The 20,806-nt window shown below is 39.5% G+C and overlaps 1 protein-coding gene across 2 annotated transcripts; it reads left to right on the forward strand.

The window, feature by feature from the left end:
* Positions 1 to 281: 281 nt before the first annotated feature.
* On the forward strand, positions 282 to 20,651 carry grm1a (glutamate receptor, metabotropic 1a). 2 transcript variants are annotated; one of them, XM_079474436.1, is made up of 9 exons: positions 282 to 351; positions 1,162 to 2,043; positions 4,627 to 4,876; positions 10,951 to 11,186; positions 13,703 to 13,949; positions 14,701 to 14,872; positions 15,449 to 15,575; positions 16,713 to 17,655; positions 18,579 to 20,650. In XM_079474436.1, exons 2-9 carry the CDS (start codon positions 1,317 to 1,319, stop codon positions 19,288 to 19,290), a joined length of 3,414 nt encoding a protein of 1,137 aa, XP_079330562.1. In that variant the 5' UTR covers positions 282 to 351; positions 1,162 to 1,316; the 3' UTR covers positions 19,291 to 20,650. The 2 variants fall into 2 exon arrangements, with proteins under 2 accessions (XP_079330562.1, XP_079330563.1); XM_079474437.1 differs by having other exon boundaries at positions 302 to 351; positions 18,614 to 20,651.
* The last annotated feature ends 155 nt before the right edge of the window (positions 20,652 to 20,806 follow it).

The following is a 20,806-nucleotide window of genomic DNA, read 5'->3' on the forward strand; positions in this document are numbered from 1 at the left end:
GGAATTTAACAACCCGGAGATACAATAGCACTTACAATCCTAATTTTGTATAGCCGAACAGAATAAAATAACATACGAAGACCAAACTAATTGCGCACACCAGTTACACTATAAAACGTATGTGCCATATGATCATTAAATCACAACTCGTTTAAGTACCAACAACCCAAAACTGGTTCTGGTGGATCCCCGCCCAATAACATGGAATTGTTACTGAGTGTGAGAGAGAGAGAGAGAGAGAGAGAGAGAGAGAGAGAGAGAGCCTGGCTAGGTTGCACCCTGATAACTGAAGTATATCATCAGTGCACCAGCTGTCTCAGAAGGAGGTAAAGAGATGTCTCATTGACTCAGGTGCGTAGCTGTCGAATTCCTGTCCAGATGTTTCTACAGTTGTTTATGTTTTCTGGTAATTGCGAGCAGCTACGGACAGATGTTTAGCGGTGGCACTAATTCGAGTGCACGAGGCATCGCATCCTTATTGCGGCTCATTTGTGATCGAGTGCGATCGATGAAGACATTGATTTTTACAAGTACTGAATGGAAATGAGCTCATATGACCAACAAGCGCATTAACGTTCTCGGTAAATGAATATTCGCCGTACGAAATCTGTCTTTGAGAGAATGTATCGTATTGTCTGCAGGCTTGGATTTAAAATTGTGAATCTGGTCATATAATCACTCGATCTGTATGAAACACGATTGTATGTATAGACTCTTTTAGTTCTTTTTTCTCAATATATTGCATTTGATAGTTACGCTTTGACAAGTGAGGCATATAAGCCCCATGTTATTTGCGCTGTCCATGGTTCTGAAAACGCTTCTGTTTTGGTCACCCGCAGACATTTCGACAATATCGCCAACTAAATTTGAGTTGTCATGCTCATGGTGTGGTCATCTGGATTTTCTGACGTTAGACGAGTGTTTCTTCTTCGTTAACTATACCGAATGACGCAAGTTTGCTCTCATAGTTTTCAGAAAGCTTTTGAAGTGACGCTTAAATGAGACGTCTAACTGAGTACTTTATCGCGGTAATATGCTCAGTTTATCCGTATATTACACTGACCTCTAAGTGACCCAAGCCTTAAAAATGATACATTTATATTGTATAAGTTGTGCATGTTTTCTAGTCTCTGCGTGTCTAACTCTTTGTTTTCTCAGCAGGTACCAGGACGCATTCGTGGTCTCTCGCTTGCGCATCATGATCGGTTAATTTAATCTGGGACTGCAGGGAAGCGACCACCGCTCATAGTCACAGCTGGCACGAGCAGCTCGCACGCTATGCCCGCACAGCTGCTTTCCGTCTCACAGTGGGGAAAATGGCACGCTTGAAGATGCACCGTCTCTCGTGCGGACACTTCCAACTTTTCTTGTGTCTGTTTTTACCGGCACTTTTACCTCACGCGCTTGGAAACATCTATAAGCGGTCGGCGGCCCCCCGCGCTGCGGCCAGATCTGTCGCCCGTATGGACGGTGATGTGATCATCGGTGCGCTTTTTTCCGTGCACCACCAACCCTCAGCTGAGCGTGTGGCCGATCGAAAATGTGGAGACGTGCGCGAGCAGTACGGGATCCAGCGGGTGGAAGCAATGTTTCATACTTTGGACCATATCAATGCCGACCCGAACCTGCTGCCCAACATCAGCCTAGGCTGCGAGATTCGCGATTCGTGCTGGCACTCTTCTGTGGCTTTAGAGCAAAGCATCGAGTTCATCCGAGATTCCCTTATCTCTATTCGGGATGACAAAGACGGATCTAAGTGGTGTATCGACGGGACGCCTTCCAACCAACCTCCTCCCAGCAAGAAGCCTATTGCTGGAGTGATAGGTCCTGGCTCGAGCTCGGTGGCCATCCAGGTGCAGAATCTACTGCAGTTGTTTAACATCCCCCAGATCGCCTACTCGGCCACCAGCATTGACTTGAGCGACAAAACACTCTTCAAGTATTTTCTGCGCGTAGTGCCCTCTGATACGCTGCAAGCGCGTGCCATGTTAGACATTGTTAAACACTATAATTGGACTTATGTTTCTGCTGTTCACACAGAGGGTAAGTCATTGACAGCACCAGCTGCTCTTGTTGTCCCCCTTCTTTTACAGACTTACAAACAACTTTTCTAAAGTTAGAAGCACTCAGTCAGAATTATAATAAGGTTGCATCGATCTTTGAATATAAATACTGGAATCTATCAGATCCGATTGTCTGTTAGCTTCTCAAATTCAGGTGAAAACAATCGTGAAGGTGCATTTTTAAATAGCAAGTGTACCATTTTGTATCCCTTAAAATGTATAATAAATGTTAATTGGATCATATTAGAGTTGTAGTGTAAGTAGATCAAAGACCTTTTTGCATATGGAAGCATGCTTTAATAACTCAGCCTGCTTAACCATACACAATGAAGGTACTAATGAATTCTTCCTCTTTTCCACCCCTTCCCTGTTTACTGGCGGCGCACACATTTTGTGCTTGTCACAGCATTGTGTGTATCACTTCATATTAGGTTTTTCATGTTTTTAGACGAGGTGGAAATGATAGTCTGTTAAACTCCACATTGAGACAAACACTGTTCTCATGGGCCACATCACTTTCTGTTTTCTTGAACAGCAAACAGTCTTTTATCAGCTAGCGAAAACATAATTTAAGTAAACACGATTCAATTTATATTCACCGTAAGTCTATTTAGAAATCAGTCAGCAAGACTGTCAGCAGATTTATTTGAAATAAACCCAATATGAATTATAAGTTGTAATGCCTGGAAGATGGTGCCGTTGACAAAGTTGGTTATTTGGAAGTTCTTATTGTCCACTGCTCAAATTTTAGTGAACACTAATTAGTAAGATAAAATGTAGTAAAGTACAACAAATGTACTGTAGGCAATACATTTACTGTATGTATAGGTCGACACGCACAAATACAATATCAGCATGTCTCTGTCTGTTGCCCATAGTAACAGCAGATATTCTATATGACACTAATTATCCAGCCAAACATAAATGATCGTGTCTGGTTTGAAGACATTTTAATGGCCAGATCTAAACAAGCATCAGTTTAACACAAGTTTGTACGGCAATCTTTTATAGACATTCCAGTTCATTGAACTAATGTCAAATTAATTTACAAGCAGATTCACACAATCCGATGTATCAAAATAAAGACAAACGGAGCCAAACTGGATATTTAGTGCATTGTATAGCATTATACAATGTTACATAGGTGTTTATACTGAGCTCTACTCATATTGCCAAATACATATTACTGCTGTGCTTCTGAAACCTCATATCTCAATATATTGTGATTGTTATTTATTTTCCATAAATAATTATCATTAAATTTGTCACATACAGTATCAACCCAATAAGAAGGATTGCTTGTAAACTTTTACATTACAGTATTTATTTGTTTAAAAAGTACAGTGTTTTTGGACATTTGAGGTTTTGTTAGAACAGCAGCAATATATATATATATATATATATATATATACTGTATATACGAAAATACACACGCACGCACGCAAACACAAGCACGCATGCACACACACACATATTCATTTATGCATATAAAAATACTGTATATATGAAGAGTGGGTTCCAAAATTAAATAACTAAAAATCTAAAAAATCTAAAATCATGTTTTTATTATGTTATCATGTTTTTATTGTGTTTTGTTGTGTTAGTTAGCGGTATTTATGAACTCAAAACAAACCAAAAATCTTATTATGGAACCTAACTCTTCATATACATTTTAATAATTATACAGAAACACACACTTTTGGTGTATGACAACACGGAGAAAAAATGTAAAATAGAATTGTTATCAGAGAGTATTTCCTGTGAATCTGCTCCGATTGTCACCTACACACCCACAGCACAGAGATAGACGTGCAGACAGTCATCAGTGAGCACACACCACTCATCTCTTCAGATTAGACAGTAGTAGTGCTCTCCTGAGTACAGTCAACAGCTCTGACCTCTGCTGCCTTTACAACAGGATGTCAGTTCCGCCTGGCAGCCCATATGGAGGATAAAACACTAAATCTTTTTAAGTGTACTTTTATAAGCTGCAGCCTTTGTTCACCTGTGTCTGATTCATGAAGTATTTCATAAAGCAGACAGTGTTTCAAGTTACCTGTTGTGGTGTTTCTGCTATTACAGATTCTTATTACTACAAATATCTTATATATTTGCTTTGTCATATTGCTGTTATCATTTGTTTTAAAGCAATAAGCAATGTCTGTTCATTATCATTGGCAATGTGTTAACACCCTTATCACTGTAATGTCACTGAACCTCATGGACCCCTGGGGCTTATTGTTTTGTTACTGCTTTATTGATTATAATAATTACAAATTGAGTTCAAATACTCAGTTTATATTTTAACACTAACACTACTGCCATTTCTGTGTCAGATGGTAGTGACCATTTCTCCATTTCATGTCTTTTTCAGTTGCCTGTCTACCTGTCATTTTGTGTCCTCCATGTTGAACTGCCATCCAATCTTATTCTGGGCTCTGAAGGGTCAGACATGTGTTGGATCAGTGTCGGTAATCCATCCTCCATTCCACGTCTTTTACAATCAGGCACATGTTTTAAATAATGATTTATTAACCGTCCTCCATTTTGCGTGTGGACGCAGGTAACTATGGTGAAAGCGGCATGGAAGCTTTTAAGGAGTTGGCAGCAGAGGAGGGTCTTTGTATCGCCCACTCTGACAAGATCTACAGTAATGCCGGAGAGAAACACTTTGACCGCCTGCTAAAGAAACTGCGCGAGCGCCTGCCCAAAGCCCGCGTGGTTGTCTGCTTCTGTGAGGGAATGACCGTGCGTAGCCTGCTGATGGCAATGAAGCGTCGTGGCGTTTCCGGAGAGTTCCAGCTAATTGGAAGGTAAGGCAAAAAGTGTTAAATGAGCCAAACTACATAACTGAAAATGCTGTAATTATTTTATTTTAAATCATGTTAAAAGAAAATATAGTATTGGAGAGACACACAGGGCTAAGAAGTCCAAATACTCCATCTTCCTCATGGTTGTAGTGCACATAGTATGTAAATGTAAAATTCAGACAGTATTCTTACGCATGTACACAAGAAGCAAAAATTGACGTTAAAGAGTTTATCAGAGATGAAATGATGTACCATTAGTTTCATCTTTGTAGGAATGGTTTTGGAAAGAGGTGGATGATGATTCACTTTCAGCACTTTGAAGTTTAATTTCTTTAAAAGTTCTATCGCTAAATTGGTGTGTTCATATATGCGTTGTCATTTTGGCAAGAGAGAGAACGCATCAGAATGCTTGGAAATATCTGTGTTGCTACAGAATGCACAAGTTTCCAGGGAAACCAGATGAGCTTAAATATGGACATTGTGAAAAGAGGCGCTTTTCACACTTTTCACCATTAATGAATTATTTGTGATTCAGAAGCTGGCTGGCAAATCCCTGTGAACTGCCCGTCTTTGTCTTATACTGTGTGACTGTTTGAATGTGGGTCTGTGTGTATGTGCCAGAGAGGGAGGTCACTTGATTTTAGAGAGCCGTGGAGATGCTGTGGGCTAAGTATTAAATATTCAATCTCGCAGCCTCTCAGGAAACGAATCCGACGCCAAATAACCAGCAAAAGATGCTCTTTGTTTTTTTTTTCAATCTAATGGATGTATCATGTTATCGCTAATGACTTCAGAAAATTAATAATGTGCCAGTCGTTATTTATTTCCATGGTGATTGGCACTTATTATTCCCTCTATAAGTGGAAAATTATATTATCATAAAATCATCTTCTTTCAAAGGCTGTTCACTGAATTGTCAGCGAATTTGGTGCAGCGGATAACATTTACAGACAGATTCCTTTGCAGACTTGAAGATGGGGAAATGAGTTGTAGCAGCTATCTTGTTTAATCTGTATCAAGGCAACATCTATAGCCCACCCACCTGCAATCACGGGCAGACCATCACATTCAGCAAACAGACTTTCTAGTTCAAAACATTGTGTCGGGAGACTGGCTTATCATCCTTTTTTGGATTTGCATGATGCTGTCTTATTCAGGTATCAGTTGGGTAACACGGATGATGTGTTTTTATCAGTACTTGATAAATGGGATAGTAAGAAAGAGAGAGAAAGAGAGAGAGAGAGAGAGAGAGAGAGAGAGAGAGAAGAACGGCTTTGGGGTCGAATGGAGATTCAATGAAATGTCTTGTATTGTCATGTCCAAGCCTTAAAGCTAAAAAAGTTGATGATGTGTATCTGAGGTAGAGATGGAGTGAGAGAGGAATTCAAAGCAAGTGAAAGGCAAGGGATAGTTCACCCAAAAATGAAAATTTTGTCATCATATACTCACCCTCTTGTGATTTCAAACCTTTATAACTTAATTTTTTCTGCACAACACAAAAAATTACATTTTGAAGAAAGTTGGTAACCGAACAATGGTGGTACACATTCACTTCTATTGAATGGACACAAAACCAATGCAAGTCAATGAGAACCACTGTTCAAATATCTTCTTTTATGTTCTGCAGAAGAAAGTCATACAGATTTGAAATGACAAGAGGATGAGAAAATAATGACAGAACTATCAGTTTTGGATGAACTATCCCTTTAAGGTCTCTTAGTGTATATGTGTTTGTGTGTGTTTTGTTTATTCAGAGGCGGCTCATTTCGAACAAAAAACCAACCGCTGTAATTTTCTACAGCACCAAAAAAACATTGACTTTGTAATTTTTAATCAACATGCTCAGTCTCGCAGGGAGCCCGCCTAACACTTATTACATTAGATTGCCTAAAATAGACAAGCTACATTGGACACAGTCTTTGCTTCGCTCTCTTAATGAACAAATTAATAGAGTTCAGCCGCAATATTTCTCGCACCTTTTTATAGAGTCCCATAAAGCATGTGCCCAAGAGATAGTTTCATAAGAACAGATTGTCAGGACAGAGACATTCAATATCAACTCTTTATTGTTTAAGTTTGTTTCAACAATCCAAATACAGTGTTTAACCAAAGCACCCCCCACCTTTTGTGCATCATGTGTTCCCAGTCTCAATCAATCTTAAGGGTTTTCCTCCATTGTACACGTTTATTTGCATTATGTGTTAGGACGTAAAAAAGATGTTATGGAACTGCTAAGCCTTTTTGGTGAGTGTTTTTTAGGGGATTTCTGTGCGGTTAATGTGTTTTGCATAGTTGCAACGGGTATTGCTGGAATCTTCTGGTAATATACTCAACACAAATTTAGGTACCTTGCTGAAAAAAGATGTGTTTTGCTTGCCTTGCTTTCAGCCTCACCAACCTGGTGCTTAGCTGGTTTCCCAGAACGATTGACTAAAAATTACCCCAAACAAACAGACCAGTCGATTCAGCTTTGGCTGATTTAAGATTTGTTCCAGCTGGTTGAATCATTCCCGTCTGTAGCACAAATGATGCGTTGCCTCAGCAAGTACTAATAAACATTCTCCGATTTCCAACTCATCCTCGCAATCGTTGCGTATTATTACATTGCCTAAGTTTCCCCTTGAAACTCGAGCGTCCCTCCCAAGCCCCTCTCTTTGATTAGCATCACACTGCCTCTCGGCTCTGCTCATCCTGTGAGAATATTGCAGGAACTTTATTTGCAGAATCAGCTGTCATCTTGACATTGTTTTGGAAATGTGTTTCTTCGTGCAAAGAAATTTACAGGCTTATCAATGTCACAGCTGATCTTTAGTGGTTTGTCTGTTTGAGTAGAGCATGAAACTGGAAGCAGGAAGAAAATTAGCTGGAGCAGATTATAGAGCAGTAGAGTAACCACACAAAATACAAAGCATGCTAAATCTTACAATACAAGGTGTGCTTGGACTCTCCAAATGGCTTTTCTGTGGATATTTTCTCATGTGGAGAATTGGATTCCGTATTCTTATGCACCCAGTACTGCATGATTTTCCACAGCACGACCTTCTTGTGAAATCAAGATCTATGAATATAGCGGTTTTGCAAGAGATCTCTCGTAAAGCTCTGTGAAGGCTCATGCTCTAGAAACTTCCTTTTCTCATTAGCCCTCCATTTTGAACGTATTAAAAGATTTATTAGTCACGAGGGTGAAGAGAAAGAGAGAGTTTGCTTTGTGTGTGCGTGAGACGTTCCCACACTTGTGAAATCAGTTTAGTGGAATAAAATTGTTAGAAATAGGCATGAGGAGTGAACTGATTTTGGAAGAGGTTATGGCACAAAACGGAACCACAGCTATTTGGTATATCTTTAATCTTTATGTAATGTTCCTCTCATATAAATAGTCTTGGCTTAAACATTAAGTTGAAGTTCAGCTATTAAAATTCAACCTCTGAAAATCTGTGTTATAAACACCAGGTGGTGTTAATCATCAAAGGGGTAGTTAAAGAGACATACAGTATCTCAAAATATCTTATTATGTTTTAAGCAACATGAGGAATAAATAATTTTTTGGGGGGATGAACTATCCTTTTAATCACCATGTGCTACCACACGTTTTATCGCAAATGAAAATAAGGAATGCTGAGTTAGTTTAGCAATAACTGTATTATCTCAGGGAAACTGCCCTCATAAGTGTGTGTGTGTGTGTGTGTGTGTGTGTTTGCACGCGCGTGTGACTTCCCAGTCCATGGTGCATCTCACAAACACACTCTGAGGTCAATCTCAAGCCTTGAGGTTCAAACAGCTACAGCAAAACTACATTAAAGTAGAGACTGCCTGCAGGCATCCCAACAGCTCTGTCATTGGAGCTGTATTATACCACATCTCATAGGACCTAAAGCACATCTGCTTTATCACTGTTGTAAGGTTTAAGAGGTTTGAGTTTACACCGATTTCTCCCATGTGAATTCAAACCGGTTTAAAAAGAAGCCGACACTAACATGTAGGGATACAACATTATCAAAATCTAACGGTACTTTTACACCTCGGTGTAATGCCTGCGGTACAATATTTGCTGCGATATTTAAAAAGACAAATGAAGACTTCAGAAAAGATCCATAAGTGTTTAATAAACATTTATTGAACATTGCAATGATGTACAAATGAACCATGTCATATCCTGTCCTCTTTTATGTATCCTCTAATCATAACTGTTGCTTAGAGGTATGAGGTTAAGCATGAGATCAATCAAATTACTTAAAACTCCCTCTTATAAAATAAAAAAACTGCACCAGCTGGATCTTGACAGAGGTAATATCTATTATGTTGTTTGAAATTCTCTATGTTAAAGGCCCGGAAGACCTTTCATTTCAAAAAGTCATGTGACCACAGTAATATTGAAACAATTTTGCTATTGCGATACCATGAAGTTGATAATATTGTTACATCCCTACTAACATGTGTTATGTGCGAATGGACTTATTTTCCGTATTAAGATGTACACATACACATGCAGATAGAACACACATGGTTCTAGAATGTAGTTTATGCGAGAAAGAAAGAGAGCGGAATAGAAGCAGTTGAGGGGCAAGAGCAGATGTGATGAGGGGCTTCCAGCACAGTAACACTGCTTGTGAAACACACAGCCATGCTGCTGCTAACTGGAGCGCCATGAATTAGTAAAAAGCATCTGGATGAGTTCTAACGGCCCTCAGCCTAAGCCTGCCCTGTCTTACTCGGTCCTCCAGAGAGAATCTGGCAACCGTCAGGATCACAGAGCATAATCTAGTGGATTTAAATGAAGGAGGAGAAGAGAGGTGAATAGGAGTAGCAATGGTAAAAAAGAGAACGCAACACTGGATGGGGAGGATAACAATCAAACAGTAAGCTTCAATTTAAAGTGACAGTTCACCCAAAATTAATTTTAAAGATGTCATAGATTTACCCTCATGTTATTGCAAACTTGGACTTTTGGAGTATAAAATTATATATTTTAATTAAAATGGATCTTTTTATGTGTTCACTGGTCACCGCAAGAGGGGATTATTTGTGAGTCACTTAAAGGGACAGTTCACCCAAAAATAAAAATTCAGTCATCATTTACTCACCCAGGCACAGATTGTTCCAAACCTGTATAAATGTCTTTGTTCTGCTAAACACTTATTTTTGGGTGAACTATCCTTTTAAGGTTAGGACACGATTCATGGGAGGAACTGGACATAAGGGAGAGGAAAGAATTTGGAAAATTTAATTTTACTCATTTTAATCAAAAAGGTTTCTTTCCTTCTATATGTCATTACCATTCTAGTTAGCTTTTACCCCACAGCCTAAGGACAGTGATCTGTCTGCATATCACAGCCGCACAGTGAGTCTCTACCTGAGCTTTAACTTATTTATTATTCATGGAGGTAATAAAACACTCTGTAGCTGCACTGTATCTAATCTCTGTCATTTTCCGCTCTGCTTTGGGGTGCAAAGCACTTTAGAGAGGTGTATTTTAGGTCAAGTCGAAGCCTCTAAAGGTAATTTTGACTAGTTCGGTCTATGATACCTCAGCGCTGGTGTGTAGGGGAGGAAAGTTAGGCAGGTAGTGAGCATTGAGTAAAAGTTGAAAGGAAAACTCATGGACAGTCTGTGGGAAACATAACTAAATTCAATGAAATTAAAGGGATAGTTCTCCCAAAAATAGAAATTATGCCAAGAATGTCTAGCTCTCTAGTGGTTCCATACCTGTATAAATGTTTTTGTTTGGTTGAACAGAGAGAAAGATATTTGGACGAATGCTTGTAACCAAACAGTTCTTGGACCCCATTGACTACCATAGTTGGAATGATCATAATGGTAGTCAAAAGTGGCCCAGAAATACATTCTTCACAATAATCTACTTTTGTGTGCAACAGAACTACATTTGTAAGGGTCATTGAGAAAATGTTTCTAAATGCAATAACACAACAACTCTAGGCTCAACATTTAAATGCCTCAGTGCCCACTGCTGATTTAAGTGAAGATGAATGTCATCTGTGAGTTTTAACCACAATGCACATAGAAAGTAGTGTTTATACAAAACCACTGACATGTACTGCAATGTTGTCTTTTGTCTGAAGTGATGGCTGGGCAGATCGTGATGAGGTGGTGGAAGGTTATGAGCAGGAAGCAGATGGTGGGATCACAATGAAGCTACAGACGGAGGAAGTGCAGTCTTTTAATGACTACTTTCTGAAGTTGCGCTTGGACACTAACACCAGAAACCCGTGGTTTGCTGAGTTCTGGCAGTACCGCTTTCAGTGTCGCATTCCTGGGCATCCTCAGGAGAACCAAAATTACAAAAAGATCTGCACAGGTAAACAAATCAATTCAAAGCAGTAACAGATATTGAGTATAGTAACTATACTCTATTTCTGTTTATATTTATTTACATACAGTATATTATATTATAAACCACTTTAAGTGCACTACATACATCACACTTTTTAATTTAATTTAATTTTATTCTATCCCATTTAGTGAACTGATATGTGCTAGCTTATCATTCATATTTTGTGATCTTTTCAATAATTGTTCTTTTTGTTGTTCCCTTAGAAATATAGAATTGCCTTTATTTGCTTTTGTAAGTAACGGTAAAAATGGCACTTGTGACAAGTGAATATCTCTCTTATTTTATTATTCATACATATTCATTATTAAGTTTTGTGTTTTATCGTCATTGCCATATGTGTAGCCTACTTAAAAACAGGATAGTTCACCCCAAAATAAAAATTCTGTCATTAATTACCCACTACAAACCTGTATACATTTCTTTGTTTGGTTGAACGGAGAGAAACATAACGCATGCAATATTTTTTTATAGATTAGATGAACGCATCCGTTTGTTTTTTCATTACATTATATAATCACTTTTTTTCATGTTAAGGCTTTTAAATCACTTAAGCGTGATTTAAAACAGTTGCTTTGACGCGTTCTGTATGCAGTCACGGCCAGTCAGTGTCAGCCTTAGTGAATCTCTGTCAGAATCTGTCAGACAACGCACCGATATTAACTTCTCTTTTGTGCTTGAATGAATAAAACCACACCCGTTTTGTCTAGCATTTTCGTAAGCACAGACTTCATGTCAATAATGTTAATCAAAGAACAAAAGAAAAGAGGAATTCAATGTGTTTTGTAGCTTTAATGGGAAGCATTAAAATTTAGCATTAAAGACTGTATAGTGTATAGTGAGAAATTCATTCAACCCTCATTCATTCAATTTCCTACCTGTTAGACATGATACCTCTCAATTATTCTGTTGAATGGCTATAACTAATGTTAAAATAAATAAAAAAGAATCTATTTAATAGAGACATTAGTTGCAGTACTAATATCAGAATGTTGGCTTTCATTCATAAAATGATGCTAGTAGGGAAAATGACAATTGCAGTCGAAATTCCCCAAGAACTGTTAGCTACTATGGTGTCTGGTTCCACTGTTTGGTTATGAGCATTCTTCCAAATATATTTCTTTGTGTTCATCAGAATAATGAAATGTATACAGATTTGGAACAACTCGAAGGTGAGCAAATGATGACAGATTGATCTATTTTTGGGTAACCTGCCAATTTAAGATCATTTCTGTTTATTGATGAGGAAACATTTCTTTTTTTTTTTTACCTCAAGTTTTTACAATAATACAAATATGATTCCAATTGTTAAGTATTATAACCTTTATGTTGGTTAGATCTTATGTCACAAGAGCTTTAGTTTATTTTCTGATATTTTCCAATGTTGTTCTTTTTCTCTGTAAGACCCTCACGGTGGTAAGTGAGAGTTGATGCGCGACCTTAGAATGTTATGATACCTGCACTGAAAAGCACTTCACTATGGCAACAGACAGCACAATGGGTTGGACTGTGTTTGGCTTCTTTGATTGGCAGAGCTATTTTAAGTTGTAAAAACGTCCATAAAGCATACATGTACTGTTAAGAGACACTAAATATAATCTACTTTTATATGAAGATCAAGTTTTACGGATTTAAACTGTTGTTTAAGCACACGTTACAATGGCATTGGATTGATATTGATCGTTAAATCTTTCATTTTGCAAAGCTGTACCGGTTATAGGCTTCAGTTTAAAGTTAAAGTCAAGCAAAGTCAGACAGTACATCTGCCAAACCGAGATTATCAGTCCAGCTTTTGTATGCTAAGCTTGTGACACTAAAAGCACAGGAGCAGCTTGTCTCACAAGGAGAAATACGCCCTATCACAGCGTGAGTTCAATTGTGTGAATGCAAAAACAACAACAACATTGTGATGATGGTGTAGTAAGGTACCCAAACTGTCTGCATGTGTGTTATAGATCACTGTGAAACCTTATAGATCACACTTACAGAGATGCACATTGAATAAATTACATCTAACACATACTGTATATGATTGTGTTTAATTGTTCGAAGGATGATTTCTTGTGTCTTAACTCTCTCGGATGTATTTGTAGCACTGGAATGACTTTTCAAAGGGCTGGCTTATGAATATTGCTAGGTCTGCCAGTGCTAAATTATAAAATGACACATACAAATTTTACCTTTTGCACAGTCTTGTTTATAAGAAAAATTATGTTAGCGCTTATTCACCCACATGGTGTTCCAACCCTTTTTTTGACTCTTTCTTCTGTGGAAATCAAATGAAGATATTTTGAGAAATGTCTTTTCGTGGTTTTGTGTCCATACAATATAAGTCAATGGGGTACAGTGTTGTTTGGTTACCTGCGTTCTTCAAAATATCTTCTTTTATATTCTAAAGAAGAAAATCATACAGGTTTGAAATGACATGAGAATGAGTAAATAATAAACTGATAACCTGTCTGTTTAAAATCTCTCCCCGTCAGGAAATGAAAGCTTGAAGGACAACTATGTCCAGGACAGCAAGATGGGCTTTGTGATCAATGCAATATACGCGATGGCTCACGGCCTTCATGATATGCACACAGAAATGTGCCCAAACCATCCTGGACTGTGTGAGGCGATGGATCCCATTGATGGCAGTAAACTGCTTGACTATCTGCTCAAAACCTACTTCAGCGGCGTGTCTGGAGAGGAAATCTACTTTGATGAAAACGGAGACACACCTGGCAGGTAATAGTCATGAATAATACAACTCCTATCTTCTACAACTTTACTAAGATTTAATATATCATAGGCATGCTTTTCAAAACACTTTGTTGTGCCATGAAGAGCAGAATCTTGCTTTTAAGATTTCAGATTTAGTAAGTTTAATATCAATATTACAACTTGACAACAAAGTGATCATTTTAACAAGGGCAAATCTATGACAAAAGAATTGAGCAAACACCCTCTCAGGTTCCATTAGTACCCCAGCCAGCATATGCAAGGAGGTGCATATCGGATGGTAATGGTATTGGAGTGGAACAGATTGGCTGTCTTGAGGAGATGCTTCACCCCTCTCCACTCCAATACCCTGATGCAGTCAGGGTAGACATGAAGAGATGGTGACAGCTCCAACTGCTGCCAAAACTGCCATTGCCCTGTGCACATCTGTGCTTTTGTGGCACTTTGTCCACTTTTAGGGATGTTGCTGGTTTGAATCCCAGGTGGAGGTTTATATCCTGAGAGACTTGGATGTGTAAAGATGTAAAGAGTTGAAATGTACAGGTCAACTCTAACTAAACTAGATTATGAATATATTTCCAACTCTATGACTTTATCGACATGTATGATGGATTAGACTTTATGATGTTTTGTCAAAGGTTTGATTATGCATCACTACAGGTCCCTACAGGTTTCAGAACTACAGCTAGAATATATATTATGCCAGACTTTTTTGTGTCTGCATAATCATTCTCTCTCTCTCCTTTCTCTCCCTTAGGTATGATATTATGAATCTGCAATATGTGGAGGAACTGGGCCGCCATGATTACATTAATGTGGGTTCATGGCATGAAGGGCTTCTGAGTATCAATGATTATAAGCTCCTGACAAACCGCACTGAGATGGTTCGGTCGGTCTGCAGTGAACCATGCGCCAAGGGCCAGATCAAGGTGCGTGTGTGGCATTGGCTTGAATGCACGTTTACATAAAAAAAAACTACACTTAATGCTGAAGTGTGTCATTTTTGGATGTTAAATACCTTAACTGGGATCCAAGCTTAATATATTGAAAAAGCTATTAGTAGAAAGCTTTCCTCGAAAAACACTGTGGGAATTTAAAAGTTTGGGGTAGGAGTGTCTAGTAGTCTGACCAGTCAAATGTGGGTTTGAAAAGGGAATGAGTGTTTGGAAAACCTATTTGGGAAAGAAATCTTCACATTAACAATATTGTCACGATATCTATTGAAATGTTTTCGCAAAACAAATTATGCTATTGGTTAAATTCACCTTTTACTGTTTATATTGTGATTTTTCTTTTTTGGGTCAGTATATCACGTAATGAAAACATGATTTCTGTTTTATTTTGAGTATCACGGTTATTGACAATTACATCAGTGATGCAGAAACGACAAAATGCAGCCTTAACGCTCTCTGTTTTACAATGCAAATTGTGAAAAGCGTTATATAAATAAAATTGAATTGAATTGTTTTATACAATCAACCAAAGTATCTGTTTTCTCATCGTAGGTGATCCGAAAAGGTGAAGTGAGTTGCTGCTGGATCTGCACAACGTGTAAAGATAATGAATACGTTCAGGATGAGTTCACCTGCAGGGCTTGTGAGCTGGGCTGGTGGCCTGATGACGAACTGGCAGGTATAACGCTTTAATTCATCCATTAAGTTATCCAGAAACATATTTAAATATTCATTCAAACACTTACAAGACTATTCCATTGAGAATATCTCCTACTCAATACAACATATTTGCTGTGTACGGGCAATGTTTAGATTCAAGCCTTATCTCCTCCCAGCTCTGTTCTCTATGCCCTTCTTATCCAACACTTTCTCTCGCTCTCTCTTTCTTGCCTGCGAGCGGCGCGTTGTTTTGACAGCGCTTTGCAGCGGAGAGCAGAGCTGGATAATGTTGAGGTTGGAATCCCATTAGTAACCATCAGCCGTGTGTCAGACTCAACAATTTCACCATGGAACCTGAGCAGCTACAGGGAATTCTGATTACCAGAAAAGCAGACTGATCTGAGATAGAGAAGAGCTCTGACATAGTGAATATGAGAGCTTAAAATGTGTTTAAAAAATATTCAGACATGAATACGGGAGTCACGTGAAATTTAACATGGATGGAACAATCCACATGATGGTACTGTAGAAAACATGTCATGTACAATACTAAATACTTTCAAAATGCCCAATTGATTTGGTGTTTTTCGATCAACTAGTTAACTATGGGTATCGCAATAAACCAGGAATGGCAGCAACCGTCATATTAACGTATTATTTATATTAACATAAATAATGATTATTGATGTCATGTAAATCCTATACATATGTTAATATTGTAAATAATTCAGTGCCAGATTCCCAATACATATGCAACAAAATGTAACGTAACTTTTGTCACAATCATCATGTAGAGATATTGTGAGCACTTTGAACCGGTTTTCAAGATGCTCCAGAAGCGCTTCCGGTTCAAGTTTGTATTTATTTCATTTATGTATAAAATCTTACATAAAAATGTTAAATCATTTTAAAAAAGATATTCATTTAACATTTTGATTTGGTTACGAATGTTCTGTTGGATGTATTTTGTTCAAACGTTGGTGTAGTTTAAAAAAACTGAAACCAGCAATGTTTACGTCTTCCAAAGTGGTCTATAGTCAACCCATCTCTAAACATCGTTTAAACATCAAGCCAACATGTTATGTTAACAAATGTTGGCCATGTGTCATGTCTTAACATACAAACCAGAAGTCTGTCTTTTTGTCCATTGTTTCAGAATGCAAACCTCTCCCTCTCAAATATCTGGAGTGGAGCAGCGTGGAGTCCATTGTTGCAGTGTGTTTCTCCTGCCTCGGTATCATGATTACGTTTTTCGTCACCTTCATCTTTATCCAGTACAGCGACACGCCGGTGGTGAAGTCCTCCAGCCGCGAGCTCTGCTACATCATCCTGGCGGGTATTTTCCTCGGCTACATCTGCCCATTCACGCTCATCGCCCATCCCACTGTGATCTCCTGCTACCTGCAGCGCCTTTTAGTGGGCTTGTCGTCCGCCATGTGCTACTCTGCCCTCGTCACCAAGACCAACCGCATTGCCCGCATCCTGGCTGGCAGCAAGAAGAAAATCTGCACACGTAAACCCCGTTTCATGAGCGCCTGGGCCCAGGTGGTTATTGCCTCAATTCTGATAAGTGTGCAGTTGGCTCTGGTGGTCACTCTGATTGTATTGGAACCCCCTGAGCCGGTGAAGAGTTACCCCAGTATCAGGGAGGTCTACCTCATCTGCAACACCAGTAATTTGGGCATGGTGGCCCCGCTGGGATACAACGGCCTTCTCATCATGAGCTGCACTTACTACGCCTTTAAGACCCGCAACGTGCCGGCCAACTTCAACGAAGCCAAGTACATCGCTTTCACAATGTACACCACCTGCATTATCTGGCTGGCTTTTGTGCCCATCTACTTTGGCTCCAACTACAAGATCATCACCACCTCATTCTCTGTCAGCCTCAGCGTCACAGTAGCTCTTGGCTGCATGTTCACCCCCAAAATGTATATCATCATCTCCAAGCCAGAGCGCAACGTCCGCAGTGCCTTCACAACCTCTGATGTGGTCCGTATGCATGTGGGTGACGGAAAGGCCGCTCCCTGCCAGAGTAATAGCATCCTCAACATGTTTCGCAGGAAGAAGAACAACGCCAATGCAACCGGCAGCACCAAGTGAGTATCCTCTGCTGTGTCGCAGTGCGTCACACTTTTGACATTTGGGCTAAATGCACATACAGGCTATGAAACCAAATAATGGTGTGTCTTTCTCAGTAGCACACCAACAAGTTGGAGCGCAACGATAGCACTGGGTGTTCTTTTCTAGCATGTGTGTGTATTTCAGTTTCTCTTATGCTAGTTCTCCCACGTTTTTCTTCCTGCTGCAAACCAAAAAGTATGTACTGTACATAGTGTTTTGTTAGAGCCAGACAACAATACGGCTGTCTTTTATCTGTGCTGAATCCTCTTCCAAAACGTAACCTAATTTTCATCAAACTACCCATCCATCGAGTCCCTCTTCTCCCCGGTATTAACCCACTTCTCAGTGCCCGCCCTTCCCATGTCAAACCTTCTCCCTCCTTCCCCTGACTAAAAATTTAACCCAGTTCTCTCAGAGGCTCGAAACATCCTGATCCCTCTAACTCTGAAACAGCTTTCAGCTCTGAGGCGTCTCTGTCCGATTAGCTCAGTAATTAGGAGCGGACAGCAAATGCTGTGATCTGAAACTGGGCGGAGAATACCATGAGGCCCTTTTTTACCATTGCATGGTGTTGGGTTTGAGCAGAGCGGCACAGAGAATGGATGGCGGAGAATAAGCCATCACGGCTTTCATAATGCTCTGCAAGCAGGTCATTATGAGATACGCAATTAGCATGTTTGAGGGAGGTCTTTGTCAGCGACTTCATGAATTAACAACGTTCAGTTACGCATCGTGTTCTAACCCTTATCATGAGAGTTTTGATGATTGTAGTCATTTGCTGTGTTGGAAAAATGATGAGATGCACAATGATAACGTTTCTGTGGTGTTCTTCTGTGTCTTTGTGTTGCATTCTGGCGTTTCTCCGTGGGAATAACGCTGGGTCTCTGTTCATTCATAGTCCTAATGGAAAGTCTGTGTCATGGTCTGAATCAGGTGCCAGACCCCAGGGGAGGGGGTCGAGTGTGTTCCACAGACTGTCTGTGCATGTGAGGAGGCAAGCAGTCGGCCAGAGTCAGACGGCGGTCATACGACCCCTAACTAATGCCTCACAGCCCCCCCACCCCGAAAATGACGCTGGCCTCAACGCAGCCCCCAACGGCTCGCATCCCGAAGACAAGGCTCTCTACAACCTCAACGAGGACAGAAGTCAACATCTCCAACAACATACGACCCAGGAGGGAGGGTTAGCGCCTTCCTATTCTCCTACTCATTTTATAGACCCCACCACTGATCATCCACAGGGAGGAAAGGTGGACACGCTGAGCTCCACAGTTCCCCAGTTTGTCATCGGCATAGGCAACAAGTTGAGCCCCGCCTATAAATTGTCTGCAAATCAACTGCCTCTTCCTCTGCAGGGGGAGGCGTTCCCGGAGGACGGTTCCGAAATGGAAGCTCTCGACCTCATTCACGGGTTTCTGTGTGACAGTGCCACTCTAGAGGAGGAGGAAGAGTTGGCACAGAGTAAGCTGACCCTGCTCACTCCACCTTCTCCCTTTAGGGACTCGCTTCCATCAGGGGGGTCAATTCCCGGATCCCCCGCCTCTGACAACGACTCCCCCTTTTCCCAGAATCTGAACTACGTCCCCAAACAGAGCTCTTTTACACTGTAAAAGCACACGTTCAGGACACAGGGTACAACCGCAGCTGTTTATAAATCAGTCATTGGAGGATATAATTTGCTGCTTACTTGGCTCTGTCAAAAAGACATCATTTCCGAAAGCAAGAAGAAGCGTGAGCAAATGGAGTGTCCTGTTGGGAATATTTTTCTCGGAGGCTACATATTGGAAAATTTGTATTGGCACATATTGGCAGTATCCGGTTTCCAAATGCTGTGAAAAGATGGAGTGCCAAATGTTCATTGTGTTGCTGTGCCCGAAATCTGCTTGCATCACAGCAGTGCGGGAGTGATAATGCCAGCTTGCTGCTTTACTTTTTCACTCTTATATGTGTTTCTTGATGAACAATGAGACACTGGTGTTCTGGAATATATGCTTTTGAACTTTTTAGCTGGACTAAGGATAAGGCGTATAGTAAAAATCAAGGGTTTGGAAGCAGACAGACGTCAAATCAACGCTAAACAAATGCGTGCAGATATAGGCAATCATTCTCATCAGTTTTCATGCTGCGGTGTGATTTTGGTATTACATTTTAAACGGTTAACTGTGTACAACACAAATAGGAACTCAGTGTGCAAACAATAATCATTTCCCTGGCAGGCTGGAGGAGTAAACATGGAGTTTCCCAGCTAAGGGTTTTTCCAATTTCCTTTAGGCTCCCAAAGTCAGTATTTGCCTAGAAAGTCACAGATAGGAATTTTGATCGAATATGATATACATAGGATGCTTTTTTTTTTGTTTAAATATGGAGTCAAGGTACATATAAAGAGAACACGCGTATGAACTCAGCTTTGAAAAGGGAGTAATGTTTTGCAAACATTTGCATACCGTTTTTGCCATTTATTGTTTTAAACACAGATTGTGTCTTTGTACATCTGCTATATGTTTCTATGATTAGAATGTTAGAAATTTGTAAGTTTAAAAAAAACATCTTAGAACTTGCTCTTTGCGATAAAGGGTAGTGCCACGCAGTGGCACTGAAGCTGGAGTTACTTTTCAGAAACTTTTAAAAATACCAGGATTTCTCTTTTAAATGTGCCATTTTTTACACTTTATCTATAAGTAGTTGCTTCTAGTGGTAACTTGTAGCATTTACTGCCGATCTTGCGTAGGATTATCACATTGCGACTGTAATGCTTAAGTTTCAAAGGACTATTAGAATGCAACTCTCAAAACAATATTATTGAATAAGTATTGTACTTGTTATAATGGATTGTAATATTAGGTCTTTTTGTGTAAGTTGTTTGTTAAATGTAAAGTAACTGACAGATCATCTGTTTACATTGTCTTACAAATGAGGAAAAATGCTCTTTTTGCCAGGACAAATCATGCTGTAAAATAAATATTTTATATCTAATGCTGTGTGATTTTTTTCCACAAATGCTCTCAAACATTGATAACCAATTCAGTATACCTTTAGTTTTATTATGAAAATATTTTAATATTTTATTGATCTCAGCACTTATCACAAATTCTGAATCATTGATTTAACCGCTTAGTAAGAATGTGG

This window comes from Barbatula barbatula, assembly GCF_947034865.1.
Source record: "Barbatula barbatula genome assembly, chromosome: 15".
NCBI classification, from domain to species: domain Eukaryota; kingdom Metazoa; phylum Chordata; class Actinopteri; order Cypriniformes; family Nemacheilidae; genus Barbatula; species Barbatula barbatula.

Coding starts and splice junctions, on each gene's coding strand:
- grm1a (XM_079474436.1), top strand. CDS start 1,317: ATGGCACGCTTGAAGATGCACCGTCTCTCGTGCGGACACTTCCAACTT. Junction 14,873..15,448: donor GCGCCAAGGGCCAGATCAAG/GTGCGTGTGTGG, acceptor TTCTCATCGTAG/GTGATCCGAAAAGGTGAAGT. Junction 17,656..18,578: donor AATGCAACCGGCAGCACCAA/GTGAGTATCCTC, acceptor GTTCATTCATAG/TCCTAATGGAAAGTCTGTGT.